This window comes from Rhinoraja longicauda, chromosome 3 (assembly GCF_053455715.1).
Source record: "Rhinoraja longicauda isolate Sanriku21f chromosome 3, sRhiLon1.1, whole genome shotgun sequence".
Classification (NCBI taxonomy): domain Eukaryota; kingdom Metazoa; phylum Chordata; class Chondrichthyes; order Rajiformes; family Arhynchobatidae; genus Rhinoraja; species Rhinoraja longicauda.
The window spans coordinates 59,115,531-59,128,408 of NC_135955.1; the positions used below are offsets into that span (position 1 = coordinate 59,115,531).

Genomic DNA, 12,878 nt, shown 5'->3' on the forward strand with positions numbered 1-12,878 from the left:
ATGATCTCAAAAATATTGAAATATCAATAGACAATAGGTGCAGGAGTAGGCCATTCAGCCCTTCGAGCCAGCACCGCCATTCAATGCGATGATGGCTGATCACTCTCAATCAGTACCCCGTTCCTGCCTTCTCCCCATACCCCCTCACTCCGCTATCCTTAAGAGCTCTATCCAGCTCTCTTTAGTACCTGTCACTTTCTGTTTTGCATTCTTTCTCGTTGATCCTCACACGTTCCGTTATCTATTGTTGCTCCTCTTGTTCCATTCTGCCACTCACTGCCTCTCGATGTCTCTTCTGCTCCTCACTCCCTTTCGATGTCTCCTCGCGTCGTTCCTTCCTTGACCAAGCTGTGAATTGTTTGCTCCCTCCTCCTGGCATGATCTAGAAAGTATAGAAATATCAGGATGTATATTTTTATAAATTCTAAATAAAAACCTACTTACTAATGAACACGAAAGCATTAGACCAAAATGGCATTTTTTTTCTTGAAATAAAATAAACCTCTAAGAAAAAGTTTCTTTAGTACCTGTCACTTTCTGTTTGCTTTCTTTCTCATTGATCCTCACTCGTTCAGTTATTTGTTGTTGCCCCTCTTGTTCCCTTCTGCTCCTCACTGTCTTTCGATGTCTCTTTGCGTCGTTCCTTCCTTGACCAAGCTGTGAATTGTTTGCTCCCTCCTCTTGGCATAATCTAAAAAATATAGAAATATCACGATGTATATATTTATAAATTCTAAATAAAAACCTACTTATTAATGAACACAAAATCATTAGATCAAAATGGCAATCTCTTTTTCTTGAAATAAAATAAACCTCAAAAAGTTTCTTTAGTACCTGTCACTTTCTGTTTTGCGTTCGTTCTCGTTGATCCTCACACGTTCCGTTATTTATTGTTGCTCCTCTTGTTCCATTCTGTCCCTCACTGCCTCTCGATGTCTCTTCTGCTACTCACTCCCTCTCGATGTCTCCTTGCGTCATTCCTTCCTTGACCATGCTGTGACTTGTTTGCTTCCTCCCCTTGGCATGATCTAAAAAGTATAGAAATATCAGGAAGTATATTTTTATAAATTCTAAATAAAAACCTACTTACTAATGAATATGAAAGCATTAGCTCAAAATGGCTTTTTTTTTCTTGAAATAAAATAAATCTCAATCAAAAAGGTTTTTTAGTGCCTGTCACTTTCTGTTTTGCGTCTTTCTCGTTGATCCTCACACGTTCCGTCATTTATTGTTGCTCCTCTTGTTCCATTCTGTCCCTCACTGCCTCTCGATGTCTCTTCTGCTACTCACTCCCTTTCGATGTCTCCTCTTGGCATAATCTAAAAAATATAGAAATATCACGATGTATATATTTATAAATTCTAAATAAAAACCTACTTATTAATGAACACGAAATCATTAGATCAAAATGGCAATCTCTTTTTCTTGAAATAAAATAAACCTCAAAAAGGTTCTTTAGTACCTGTCACTTTCTGTTTTGCGTTCGTTATCGTTGATCCTCACACGTTCCGTTATTTATTGTTGCTCCTCTTGTTCCATTCTGTCCCTCACTGCCTTTCGATGTCTCTTCTGCTACTCACTCCCTCTCGATGTCTCCTTGCGTCATTCCTTCCTTGACCATGCTGTGACTTGTTTGCTTCCTCCCCTTGGCATGATCTAAAAAGTATAGAAATATCAGGATGTATATTTTTATCAATTCTAAATAAAAACCTACTTACTAATGAACACGAAAGCATTAGATCAAAATGGCATTTTTCTTCTTGAAATAAAATAAACCTCAAAGAAAAAGTTTCTTTAGTACCTGTCACTTTCTGTTTGCTTTCTTTCTCATTGATCCTCACACGTCCAGTTATTTGTTGTTGCTCCTCTTGTTCCCTTCTGCTCCTCAGTCTTTCGATGTCTCTTTGTGTCGTTCCTTCCTTGACCAAGCTGTGAATTGTTTGCTCCCTCCTCTTGGCATAATCTAAAAAATATAGAAATATTACGATGTATATATTTATAAATTCTAAATAAAAACCTACTTATTAATGAACACAAAATCATTAGATCAAAATGGCAATTTCTTTTTCTTGAAATAAAATAAACCTCAAAAAGGTTCTTTAGTACCTGTCACTTTCTGTTTTGCGTCCGTTCTCGTTGATCCTCACACGTCCCGTTATTTATTGTTGCTCCTCTTGTTCCATTCTGTCCCTCACTGCCTCTCGATGTCTCTTCTGCTACTCACTCCCTTTCGATGTCTCCTCGCGTCGTTCCTTCCTTGACCAAGCTGTGAATTGTTTGCTCCCTCCTCCTGGCACAAAAGCATTAGATCCTCACACGTCCAGTTATTTGTTGTTGCTCCTCTTGTTCCCTTCTGCTCCTCACTGTGTTTCGATGTCTCTTTGTGTCGTTCCTTCCTTGACCAAGCTGTGAATTGTTTGCTCCCTCCTCTTGGCATGATCTCAAAAATCTTGAAATATCAATAGACAATAGACAATAGGTGCAGGAGTAGGCCATTCAGCCCTTCGAGCCAGCACCGCCATTCAATGCGATGATGGCTGATCACTCTCAATCAGTACCCCGTTCCTGCCTACTCCCTATACCCCTCGTTCTCCCCATACCCCCTCATTCTAGTCCTCGCTGCTACTCGATGTCTCTTTGCTGTTGGTGACTCAATGCGAACCCAACGGGTCCGCGCCTGTGCAGTTGGGGCCAATTATAGACAATAGACAATTCCAGTGTATACAAGCCCAATCGCTCCAGCCTTTCAACATACGACAGTCCCGCCATTCCGGGAATTAACCTAGTGAACCTACGCTGCACGCCCTCCATAGCAAGAATATCCTTCCTCAATTGATCTAATACTTACGTTAGAAGGACTTTTCCATCTCCAGTGCCCGTCATCCGTGTGTGACGTTACAATGTGAACCCAACGGATCCGCGCCTCTAAAGTCGGTGCCCGTTGATCTACTACTTACGTTAAAAGGCCGCTGGTTCTGTGCGTGACGCCTAATTGGTCCGGGTTCCACGTGGTGCATTCTGATTGGCTCCTGCCGCTCCTCTACACGTGCGGCCGATTAATATGCTCTGACCTCCCGCTCGACGCCTCATTGGTCCAGGTCCCACTTGGGGAGTCATTGCTCAGCGAAGCACGCTTCGAATGACAACATTCTTCGTTGATATCCTATCCTTCAGGAAAACTTTGACATTTTCCCTAGCCTTTCCTCGGCTAAGAGCCACATACAATTGACCATGCTGAAATACCGGTTTCTCCAGGTATATCAACACTTTTTCCATGGTCTGTCCTTGTGCTCTGTGGATTGTCATAGCAAAACACGTCTGAACGGGAAATTGTCTCCGCTGAAAGGGAATGTCTTCGCCTTCTGTCAAAGTAAGCGGTATCCTAGGAATCATCACAATTTCATTTCTGAAGGCTACAATGGTGATTTTTGCAACGATCAAGTTATTGTGTAGCTGTTCCACAATCATCCTCGTTCCGTTGCATAGTCTTGGTGGTGCCAAATTCCTCATTAAAATGATCGGAGATCCCTTTTTCAACTCCAATTTGTGCGGTGGTAATCCAGAGATCTCCACTGAATCGAGGAATTCTGTTGGGAAGTGAGTAGCATTAGTTCCCTCAGTCACAGCATTGAACGAAAGGTATGTCTTCATGATCCCTGGGAAGCATCTGATACATCTAGAATTGATGCTCCTCATAATGTCATTCAGCGGAACCAAGATACAATTGTTAGAGAATAATTCGGCAGGATACTGGGCTGTGGTAGATCGTCCACATTATCTTTATGATTCATGTCATTTGATTTGTTCTACCCACTTTTAAACCAAAAATGTGTCACCTATGTCTCTGCAGCAATCCCTCGATATATTGGAGTGTCTTCCTAAACCAAATGCTGTTATCAATATCAGTTGTTCCGGAAAAGATGCAGAAATAATTTGATGGCTGGTGTGATAACTTCGTAGCTTATTTAATTTTACAGGATCCAAATTAGATTTTTTCAAATCATTTACAATCTTGGAAAAATGAAATGTACATACTACATTTGCAACTGTTGTAAGGTTATAGTGCTGGTTAATCTGTTTTTTCAGCAACAACTAATTAACCATGTGCCCTCTCCAATTATGTCATTAACAGGACCACAGCGAGATGCACAAGCAGCAAGGGAGTTTATTTTGAAGATGTTTGTGGACCTGAATCCTGATAGTGACAAAATTATCTACTCTCACTTCACGTGTGCCACAGATACAGAAAATATACGGTTTGTCTTTGCTGCTGTCAAGGACACAATCCTACAATTAAACCTGAAGGAATATAACCTGGTCTAGGATATTAACTGGCCTAACAATAAATAAGAGTAACTGTATTATCTGTGAAAATGATTTGCATAATTCTAATTTATTGCTATCCTGGACTCTGTGCTTCCACAGAGTTTTAGTAAATATTATGATTTTATTTAACAAAAATGGGCAAAAGATGCTGAAACATGTTTGTGGCACCAGTCTTTTTAGGCAAAACTTGGTGACTTCATGCAAAAATTTCGATTTCCACTGTAAATTCCCATCTCTGCACGTGTTGGGTTTTTTGCTTTTCTAAGCACATCCCTCCCCCCTCCTACTCCTCAAACAAATATTTGAGGTACAATATCCTTTTTATGATATGTTCCTCTTGACACTCTGTGGTACACAGTTACTGTGGTAATGTGTGTTTGATGGAAATCAAGCTGTCAATGATAATTGTTGTACTGCTTTTTTGATGGGCGAGAAGGATTGGTCTTGTGAATTTTAAATTACTGATATGTATAATTTAAAGTTTCATACTAAACAGTTCATCTTCACTTTAAGCTATAAAGATGGGTGACATTAAGCAATAGTTGATTGCTTCAACTTTATATGTTACCACACTGATTAAAAAAAATATGGATAGATGTAGGTAAGAATACAATATTGAGAATGTTGTGTACTTGTAAAACAATATATGGAGTTTGAATTCTATTTATTATGTGCCACTCTATTGCTATTACTAAACTCATTTTATGGAATGATGCCAAACCAAATGCCATATTACTATAGTTGCTGACTTTTGCAATATCTACATGTCTTCTTCCTTCGGACTATATCTGGAGACATCATTGACATCCTTACTTTGCTCCAGTGTGATTTTTAAATGGGTTTTTTTGGCCTTTAATAAGGAGTGCCACTCTGTCTTATTTGTTTGCTAATTTTGAAGTTCATTAGATAAAAATTGCCTTCCTCAAGATGCAAAAAATAATGTGGCTAGAAACACAATAGCAACACTTGAGTAGAAGATGAACAGCAAACAAATAACATTGCAGCATTGGCTTTTGGATCTTCTAAAAACAATTTGTTTGAAATGCCAAAATAAATGAGAAAAACTGGTGCTTTTTTCACATTGTATAATATTTGCCATTACCTCTGATTTTGTTTAACATAAGCTGCTCAGTGTCCATGACCAATTTTGTATCTAACTTTTTTACACATATGTTAAAAGGTACTGTAATCATGTTTTGATAAAATCTTGTAAGATCCTTAATTTTATTCTAAAATGGTTTCATTTGCCATAACCTTTTGGAAAATGAACCTGTATAATTCCTTTTGTTCAACGGTAGACAAACTATTAAAATCCGAGACCTGGGCTGTAAACAAGATAAATGTTTCAAGAGGTGAGATTTGAATGAATGTCTCACATTCCTTTCATTTGTTAGATTTTAAATGTTTTCAGTCTTTGAGGCGATGGCTCAGAAACTTAGAGGTTGAGGTCAGTTAGTTAATTAAAAAAGTTCTGCACTGGCCATTGTGGAATGCCTTTATTTCTGTTTTTGTGCTTCAATAATGATTTTTTTTTTCTGTTATGGAGTACCAAAGTTAATGGTCAGTGATCGTCTCCCTTCACCCCTGCTCCTCTGCCCAACATGCATTAATGTTCCAATGGACAAAATTCCTCTAATTTGTAAATATAACCTGGCTGTAGGTCTAGTGCAATTATGTACATTGCAATCGTGTGTGTGTGTGTGTGTGTGTGTGTGCACGTGCATGTGTGTGACATGCAAACATATTGGCTTTGTGTTAATTTTGGCAGATTGAATGTGTTGCATTGATATGTATCTGTGTAATTGATTTGTAAGTCATATAGCTAATTCACATTTTTGAATAACATTTACTTTTTTAAGAGATGAATGTAATTTTTTGCCAGTTTCTTTCACAGCTACAGATTTGAAATGTCATTTTGGAAGTAAAGATAATAATCATACAGTGTGGTCTGATCAATATACATCACAAAAAAAATCTGATCAAATAATTCCTTTTTTCAAGTCTTTCCTTTCCCAGAAAGTTTATCCGAATGTCAGCCATGAAATGGACAAAACTATCTACACCATTTCTTCGGTGTGAAAGAAAATAATGTACTGTGGAGAAATCCTTTGAAATTAGAAAGTGTTTTAAAAATCAAGTTGTATTTTAGGGAATATCATTTGCTGATCCATGTAGTTTTTGTGATAGGACTGGTCACAGTTCATATTGTACTGAATGTATAAATGTATAAATACATCTCAAATTTATGTTTCATGCCTTATGAAAGTGGTGTTAAGAACTTTGTGCCTCAAAATGGAAGTCTCAGAGAGAAGATGATCTTTTGACTTTGCTGATATATATGTGCTGTATTGGGTGTTAAATTTGAATGTTAGATGACACCTCTGAATTTACTGGTAATGCACCAGGGGGACCAATGCAGTGTTGCTAATTCCTATGAAAGGATCAAGTTACTTTACATCATCAATATGAAGTAGAATAAAATCAAGCAATTAATTACATTTGCTAATTAATATCATTAATTGCAAATTAATAAATGAAGTTAGGTATGCTGTGTATAAAACAACGAAGATGGCCAGCTGCATGGTTATCTTTTGAAATACCCTCAACTTTTTTTATTCAAGCAAAATGTAAAACATTTGCCGTTCATTTGGCATACCAATAACCTTCATTTATATTGTTTCACCATTACTCTTGTCAATTGGTCTTTCTAGAATTTTAACATGTTGGCACTTCTAGGAGAAATTTTTAAAATAATTTAAATTTTTAAATTAAAAATTGAGTGGTACTGTTGTTTGTCATTCAATTTGTTAACATAATATAGATCTAAAATCTAAATTGCACAGGATAGTGAAATACAGTGTGATCCTGATTAATTTATTACAGTATTAACATTTTGTGGTGAAAGCTCTGGTGGGACATATATTTAATTCATGCTAGATAATCTTAACCTGCAATGTTTAAAAGCAGAGCTGCTCTTTTTAAATTGTCATTTAAATGCATGCTTTGTCATTGTTTGAGGAAGAGAAATAACTTTTGGAAAAATCTAATGTCGTATATTCATGTCCCAAATTATCTCGCTGGTTACAAATATAGTATTTTTTGGCCATAATTTTGTACTGGTTTCGTTTCATGCCTCCAAATAGTAATTTTCTTCTGCCCTTTTTATGATGCTGTACTTGGAATTAATTTTTATTCCAATAATTTTACACTGCATATAAATTCTTTTTTTTTAGTTGAAAATTATCCATATGACTTTCTTAGGAAAAATTTCAACAGTACCAATGTAGTTGCACAAAACAAACTTACTTGTCCCATGTCATTGATTGTATGTTCAATAAAATAGATACTTTGAATTTTTAGGGTTTCACATGATCATTCTGAGAATAGCAATTGATGAATTATTGCTATAAAAATCAACCTTTTAAGGTGTTTCATTTTCAATAAAAAAAAAGGTCTGTGCATCACACGAAAACAAATGTGAAGGCAAAAAAAATCACTTCTTGTGGTAAATAGTTTACATTTATCTCAACTAGTCTGTGCATCCCATTATTTGTAATTGTTTGCAGTCCGTTGATGCATTTGACAATCTTTGGAATTAGCAGGGAAGTTTTGGAGAATGGTTATAAAAATCTTGTGTGATCTTGCACTTCATAGATAGAGGATAAAATGCCGAAGCCAAAAATTGGGTTGGCAATATCTAGATGAGTGACTTCAGTAATGTTAATAGATTGGAAAACTGGTTGTGCTCCTTGGTAAAAGGAAACTGAGAGGCATTTGAAATTATGAAGAGCTTTGCCAAGAACAGGTGGAGATAAACAGCTCTGGCAGCAGGCAGCAGGCAGCAGGCCACTTAATAAAATTATGGCAAAAATACAAAAAATGACATGAGGAGAAAAAACCTTTTAGTGAATAGTTAGGGTCTGAAATGTATTGCCAGGATGAAAAGTGAGGCAGCTCATTTTTGATCATGGTGTTCAAGAAGGAACTGTATAAGTAATTGAAAGAAAATAAATGCAGAGTTGTCTGGAGCTAATTTGATCACTCTGCTGAGAGCCAGCTTGAGCTTATTGTGCAAAAGGCCTCATTCTTTAAATCCATAGTGATTCTGTGCTCGAAAATCTGCTGCTGATCTCTGATAAAAGTAAGAACATGCAGTATCCCGACAAGAGCTGTTGGTCTGATTGGCCTGATTTTCAGTTGCGAGGTAATGCAACTATAATGTAATTATATCACAAGGGGACAGGCCTTTTCCCTCAGCTGGAAAATAATTGACAGCTGGCTAAGCCATTCGCCCTTGGATCAGCAAGCTGTCGGAAGTTTTGAAGATCTTTGAATGTCTCTGTCATTCAGAAATTCTCAAACTAATAAAAACAATTCAAGTTTTTAAAAAGCTGAATCATTTCAATAAATTCAGGTTATTAAAACAATCTAACAATTCTAATTATTGCGTCAGTCCCTCACAGCAACTTCCCTCCATTGAAACTAATGGCACCAGGTCAAAAATATTTCCAGTTCTTCGGCAAATGGAGCTGTTTTTTTAGTGTACTATGTGATGCCTTTACAAGGTCTTGTTGATGTAGATATTTCAAGCTTTTCATAGTAACTAGTGGTGAATCTTTGCAATGTCCATCTTTAATTGCCTCTTGAATGTAATAGGTAATTTTCTGAGTGCATTATGATTCAACCACGTTGGTGTTTCTGGAAAGGCCTACAGGCCTGAATGAGTAAGCAGATTTAATTTCCTGAAGAATATGAGCGATTTAGGTTTTTAATAACATACCAGTGATTTTGTGGTCACCATTACTAATAATTCTCCTAGATTTTTGTTTTAAATTGCATATTACTTTACATAAGTCTGCTCCTATGACTTATGAACTTATTACCTTCCTGGCAAATATGATTTAATTTAATTTCTGTGGATTCATGATTCATACCTATTTCTGCCTTAAAAATATCGATTGACTTGCCACTTCTGTGGTAAAGCCACAGATTCACCACACTCTTGCTAAGGGCTTGCTTGCTAACATGCACTTGCCTTTACATGGAATTGATTGAACTGCAGGAATTTGTCAGCATTAATTAAAATATACTTAAATGTCATTTGTCTTAATGGGACAAAGGGAATATTAAATATATACTGTTTGCCATACAGAAAAGTTATTTTCCAGTCACTTAATTACCATTATGACCTTTTTGTTGAACTAATTAAATTCAGAAAGCAGCTCAAGTGTCCTTATTTGTTCATAGAACACAGAATATAGAACAGAAGAGCACAAGAACAGGCCCTTCAGCATGCAATAAACATAATGCCAAGACCAACCTTTATCTGCCTGCACATAATCCATATCTCTCCATTCCCTATATATCCATGTGCCTATCCAAAAGTCTCCTAAATGTCACTATAATATCTGCCTCAACTACCACCCCCAACAGCATTTTTTTTTTTAATATCAAAAAATACTTTATTCAAGTAATAAATATCACTTACAAAACATCTTTTTTAACTAGCCCATCCGACATTTCCGGATACAGGCATTCACTTAGACATTTACTTACATTTACAGACATTAACCTTATTTGGAGGGGCCACACCCTGCCCCCCATGTCCAGCAGCGGAAGGACCCTAGACTGTGGTCCTCCCCCACAGAGCCTTGGCGTTGGCTGCACCAAGCTTCAGTGCGTCCCTCAGCACGTACTCCTGCAGTCGGCAACATTCCTTGACGGACATCTCGCTCCGCCGGGAGGCCAACAAAGATCGGGCAGACCAAAGAGTGTTTTTCACCAAGTTGATGACCTTCCAGCAGCACTCGATGTCAGTCTCCGAATGTGTCCCTGGGAACAGTCCGTAGATCACAGAGTCCTCTGTGACGGAGCTGCTCGGAATGAATCGTGACAGGGACCCCTGCAGACCTCTCCAGACTCTCTTGGCAAATCCACACTCTGTGAAGAGGTGGGCCACCGTCTCCTCTCCGTAGCAGCCGTCCCGAAGGCAGCGTGCGCTGGTAGTGAGGTTCCGGCGGTGCAGGAAGGATCTGACTGAGAGGGCTCCCTTCACCGCCAGCCAAGCCAGGTCTTGGTGCTTGTTGGTTAGTTCTGGCGATGAGGCATTTTGCCAGACAAGCTGGGCAGTCTGCTCTGGGAACCACGCCACAGGATCCATGGAGTCATTCCCCTGCAGTGCCTGCAGGACGTTCCGTGCTGACCACTGCCCGATGGACTTGTGGTCAAAGGTGTTGGTCCGGAAGAACCTTTCCACGAACGACAGATGGTTTGGCAATGTCCAGCTGACTGGCACATTGCGTGGCATCTGCGCCAGGCCCATCCTTCGCAACACCGGGGACAGGTAGAACCTCAGCAGGTAGTGGCACTTGGTGCCCACGTACCTTGGCTCTATGCTCCGCCTGATGCAGCCACACACGAAGGTGGCCATCAGGATGAGGGCGACGTTGGGCACGCTTTTACCCCCGTTTTCTGCCGACTTGTGCATTGTGGCTCGTCGCACCCGGTCCTTCGCCGACCCCCAGATGAAGTGGAAGACGGCCCAGGCATAGGAGGGAGAGACGGGCCACACTTGCGCCAAGTACGGCAGCCCCGAGAGCCCCTCACACCTGATGACCAGATTTTTCCCCGTGATGGAGAGGGAGCGCTGCTTCCACAGCTGCAGCTTCTTCCCCACCCTGGCTATCCGCTCCAGCCAATTTTTGTCACATGCCTCAGCCTTCCCGAACCAGATCCCCAGCACCTTCAAGAAGTCAGGCTTGGTGGTGAAGGGGATGGAAGATCGGTCGGGCCAGTTGCCAAAGAGCATGGCCTCGCTCTTCCTGCGGTTTACCCTGGCCCCGTGGCCAACTCAAACTGGTCGCAGACGCTGATCAGTCTGCGGACCGACCCTGGATCCGAGCAGAAGACAGCGACATCATCCATGTACAGGGAGGCCTTGATCTGAGTGCCCCCACTGCCTGGCAATGTCACTCCTCTTATGCTCGCATCCTTCCTGATGGATTCGGCAAAGGGCTCAATGCAACAGACGAACAAGACAGGGGAGAGAGGGCAACCCTGCCTGACTCCAGACCTGACGGGGAAGCTTTCTGATTCCCACCCATTGATTTGGACTGCACTACAGATCTCGGTGTAGAGCAGTTGTATCCACTTAATGATTCCCTCCCCAAAGCCCATTTTGGAGAGCACGTCCCTCATGTACGTGTGCGATATCCTGTCGAAGGCCTTCTCCTGGTCCAAGCTGACCAGGCAGGCATCCACCCGTCTGTCCTGCACGTAGGCAATGGTGTCTCTCAGCAGCACCAGGCTGTCTGAGATTTTCCTGCCAGGTACAGCACAGGTTTGGTCTGGGTGGATCACCTGTCCCAGAGCAGACTTGACCCGGTTGGCGATGGCCTTAGACAGGATCTTGTAGTCTACATTCACCAATGTGATGGGTCTCCAATTCCTTATGTCATTCATCTCCCCCTTCTGCTTGTAGATTAGGGTGATGCTGCCCTTCCTCATAGAGTCTGACATGCTGCCGGCTAGAAGTATCCAGGCACTCGCCATCCTCTGTGGCAGGGAAATTTTTTTTTTGCCTTGCACATCTTTAACCTTTGCCCCTCTCACCTTAAAGCTATGGCCTCTAGAATTTGATTTTTCCATCCTGGGGAAAAGAGTTCCGACTGTCTATCTTATCTATGCCTCCCATTTTCTATATACTAAAACTCTCGTTTGTTTGCTTGTTCTTCAACTCCAGCCAAAACGGTACACGATAGTGCGACAATTAAGGGCGGTGCTGGCACGAAGGGCTGAATGGTTTACTCCTGCACCTATTGTCTATTGTCTAATTTTAGGCCCACCTTACTCACTGTCATCCCGTGGTCCTATAGAAGAAGTTTCATTAAAATCGGTCTTATATTTTTAAAGTTATTCACATTTTGAAGTTTAAAAAAACGCGCACGTGCAGTTGGGGCCCGTTGATCCGATACTTACACGACACGGCCGCTGGCTCTGCTCGTGCGCAGTTGGGGGAGAGTCGCCATTTTGACTTCAGCTTGCCATCTGCTGAGCCATCGCGCTGCCGCTGCTGCCGAGCGGTTAAAGTTAAGGCTTATTTTATTTGCTGCTGAGCCATTAATGTTAACCCCCCTTAAAACACCACCAAACCTCTCCTGCATTAAGTGAAATTGCATTAAGGTTGTTTTAAAGAACCCCACTCACCCTCTCCACCCCCTTTATCCCCCCCCCCCCCCTCCCTCAACCATTCTCCCTCTCCCCCCACCCTCCCCCGCCGGGAGGCTAAGCTACGTTTTTGACGTCAGTGCGCGCGTGCATAGAGCGCGTGCACTATAGAGTCCGTTCTCCACACTACCTGCCCCTCCACCTATCTATATATCACCCACAAACTTGGCCACAAAGCCTTCAATTCTTTCATCCAAATCATTGATATACAACATGAAGAGTAGGGGCCCCAGTACTGAACCCTGCGGAACGCCGCTAGTCATTGGCAGCTAACCAGAAAAAGACCCCTTCATTACCATTCTTTGCCTTCTGCCATTCAGCCAATG

The 12,878-nt window shown here is 40.7% G+C and overlaps 1 protein-coding gene across 1 annotated transcript in view; it reads left to right on the forward strand.

Annotated features, from left to right (window-relative positions):
* The window catches only part of LOC144592031 (guanine nucleotide-binding protein G(q) subunit alpha-like), a 153,412-nt gene extending 145,429 nt beyond the window's left edge, over positions 1-7,983 (forward strand). Inside the window, 1 exon segment of the mRNA XM_078396223.1 lies at positions 4,133-7,983. Within this exon segment, the coding sequence (XP_078252349.1) occupies positions 4,133-4,323 (191 nt within the window). The 3' untranslated portion in view covers positions 4,324-7,983.
* Positions 7,984-12,878: the final 4,895 nt, after the last annotated feature.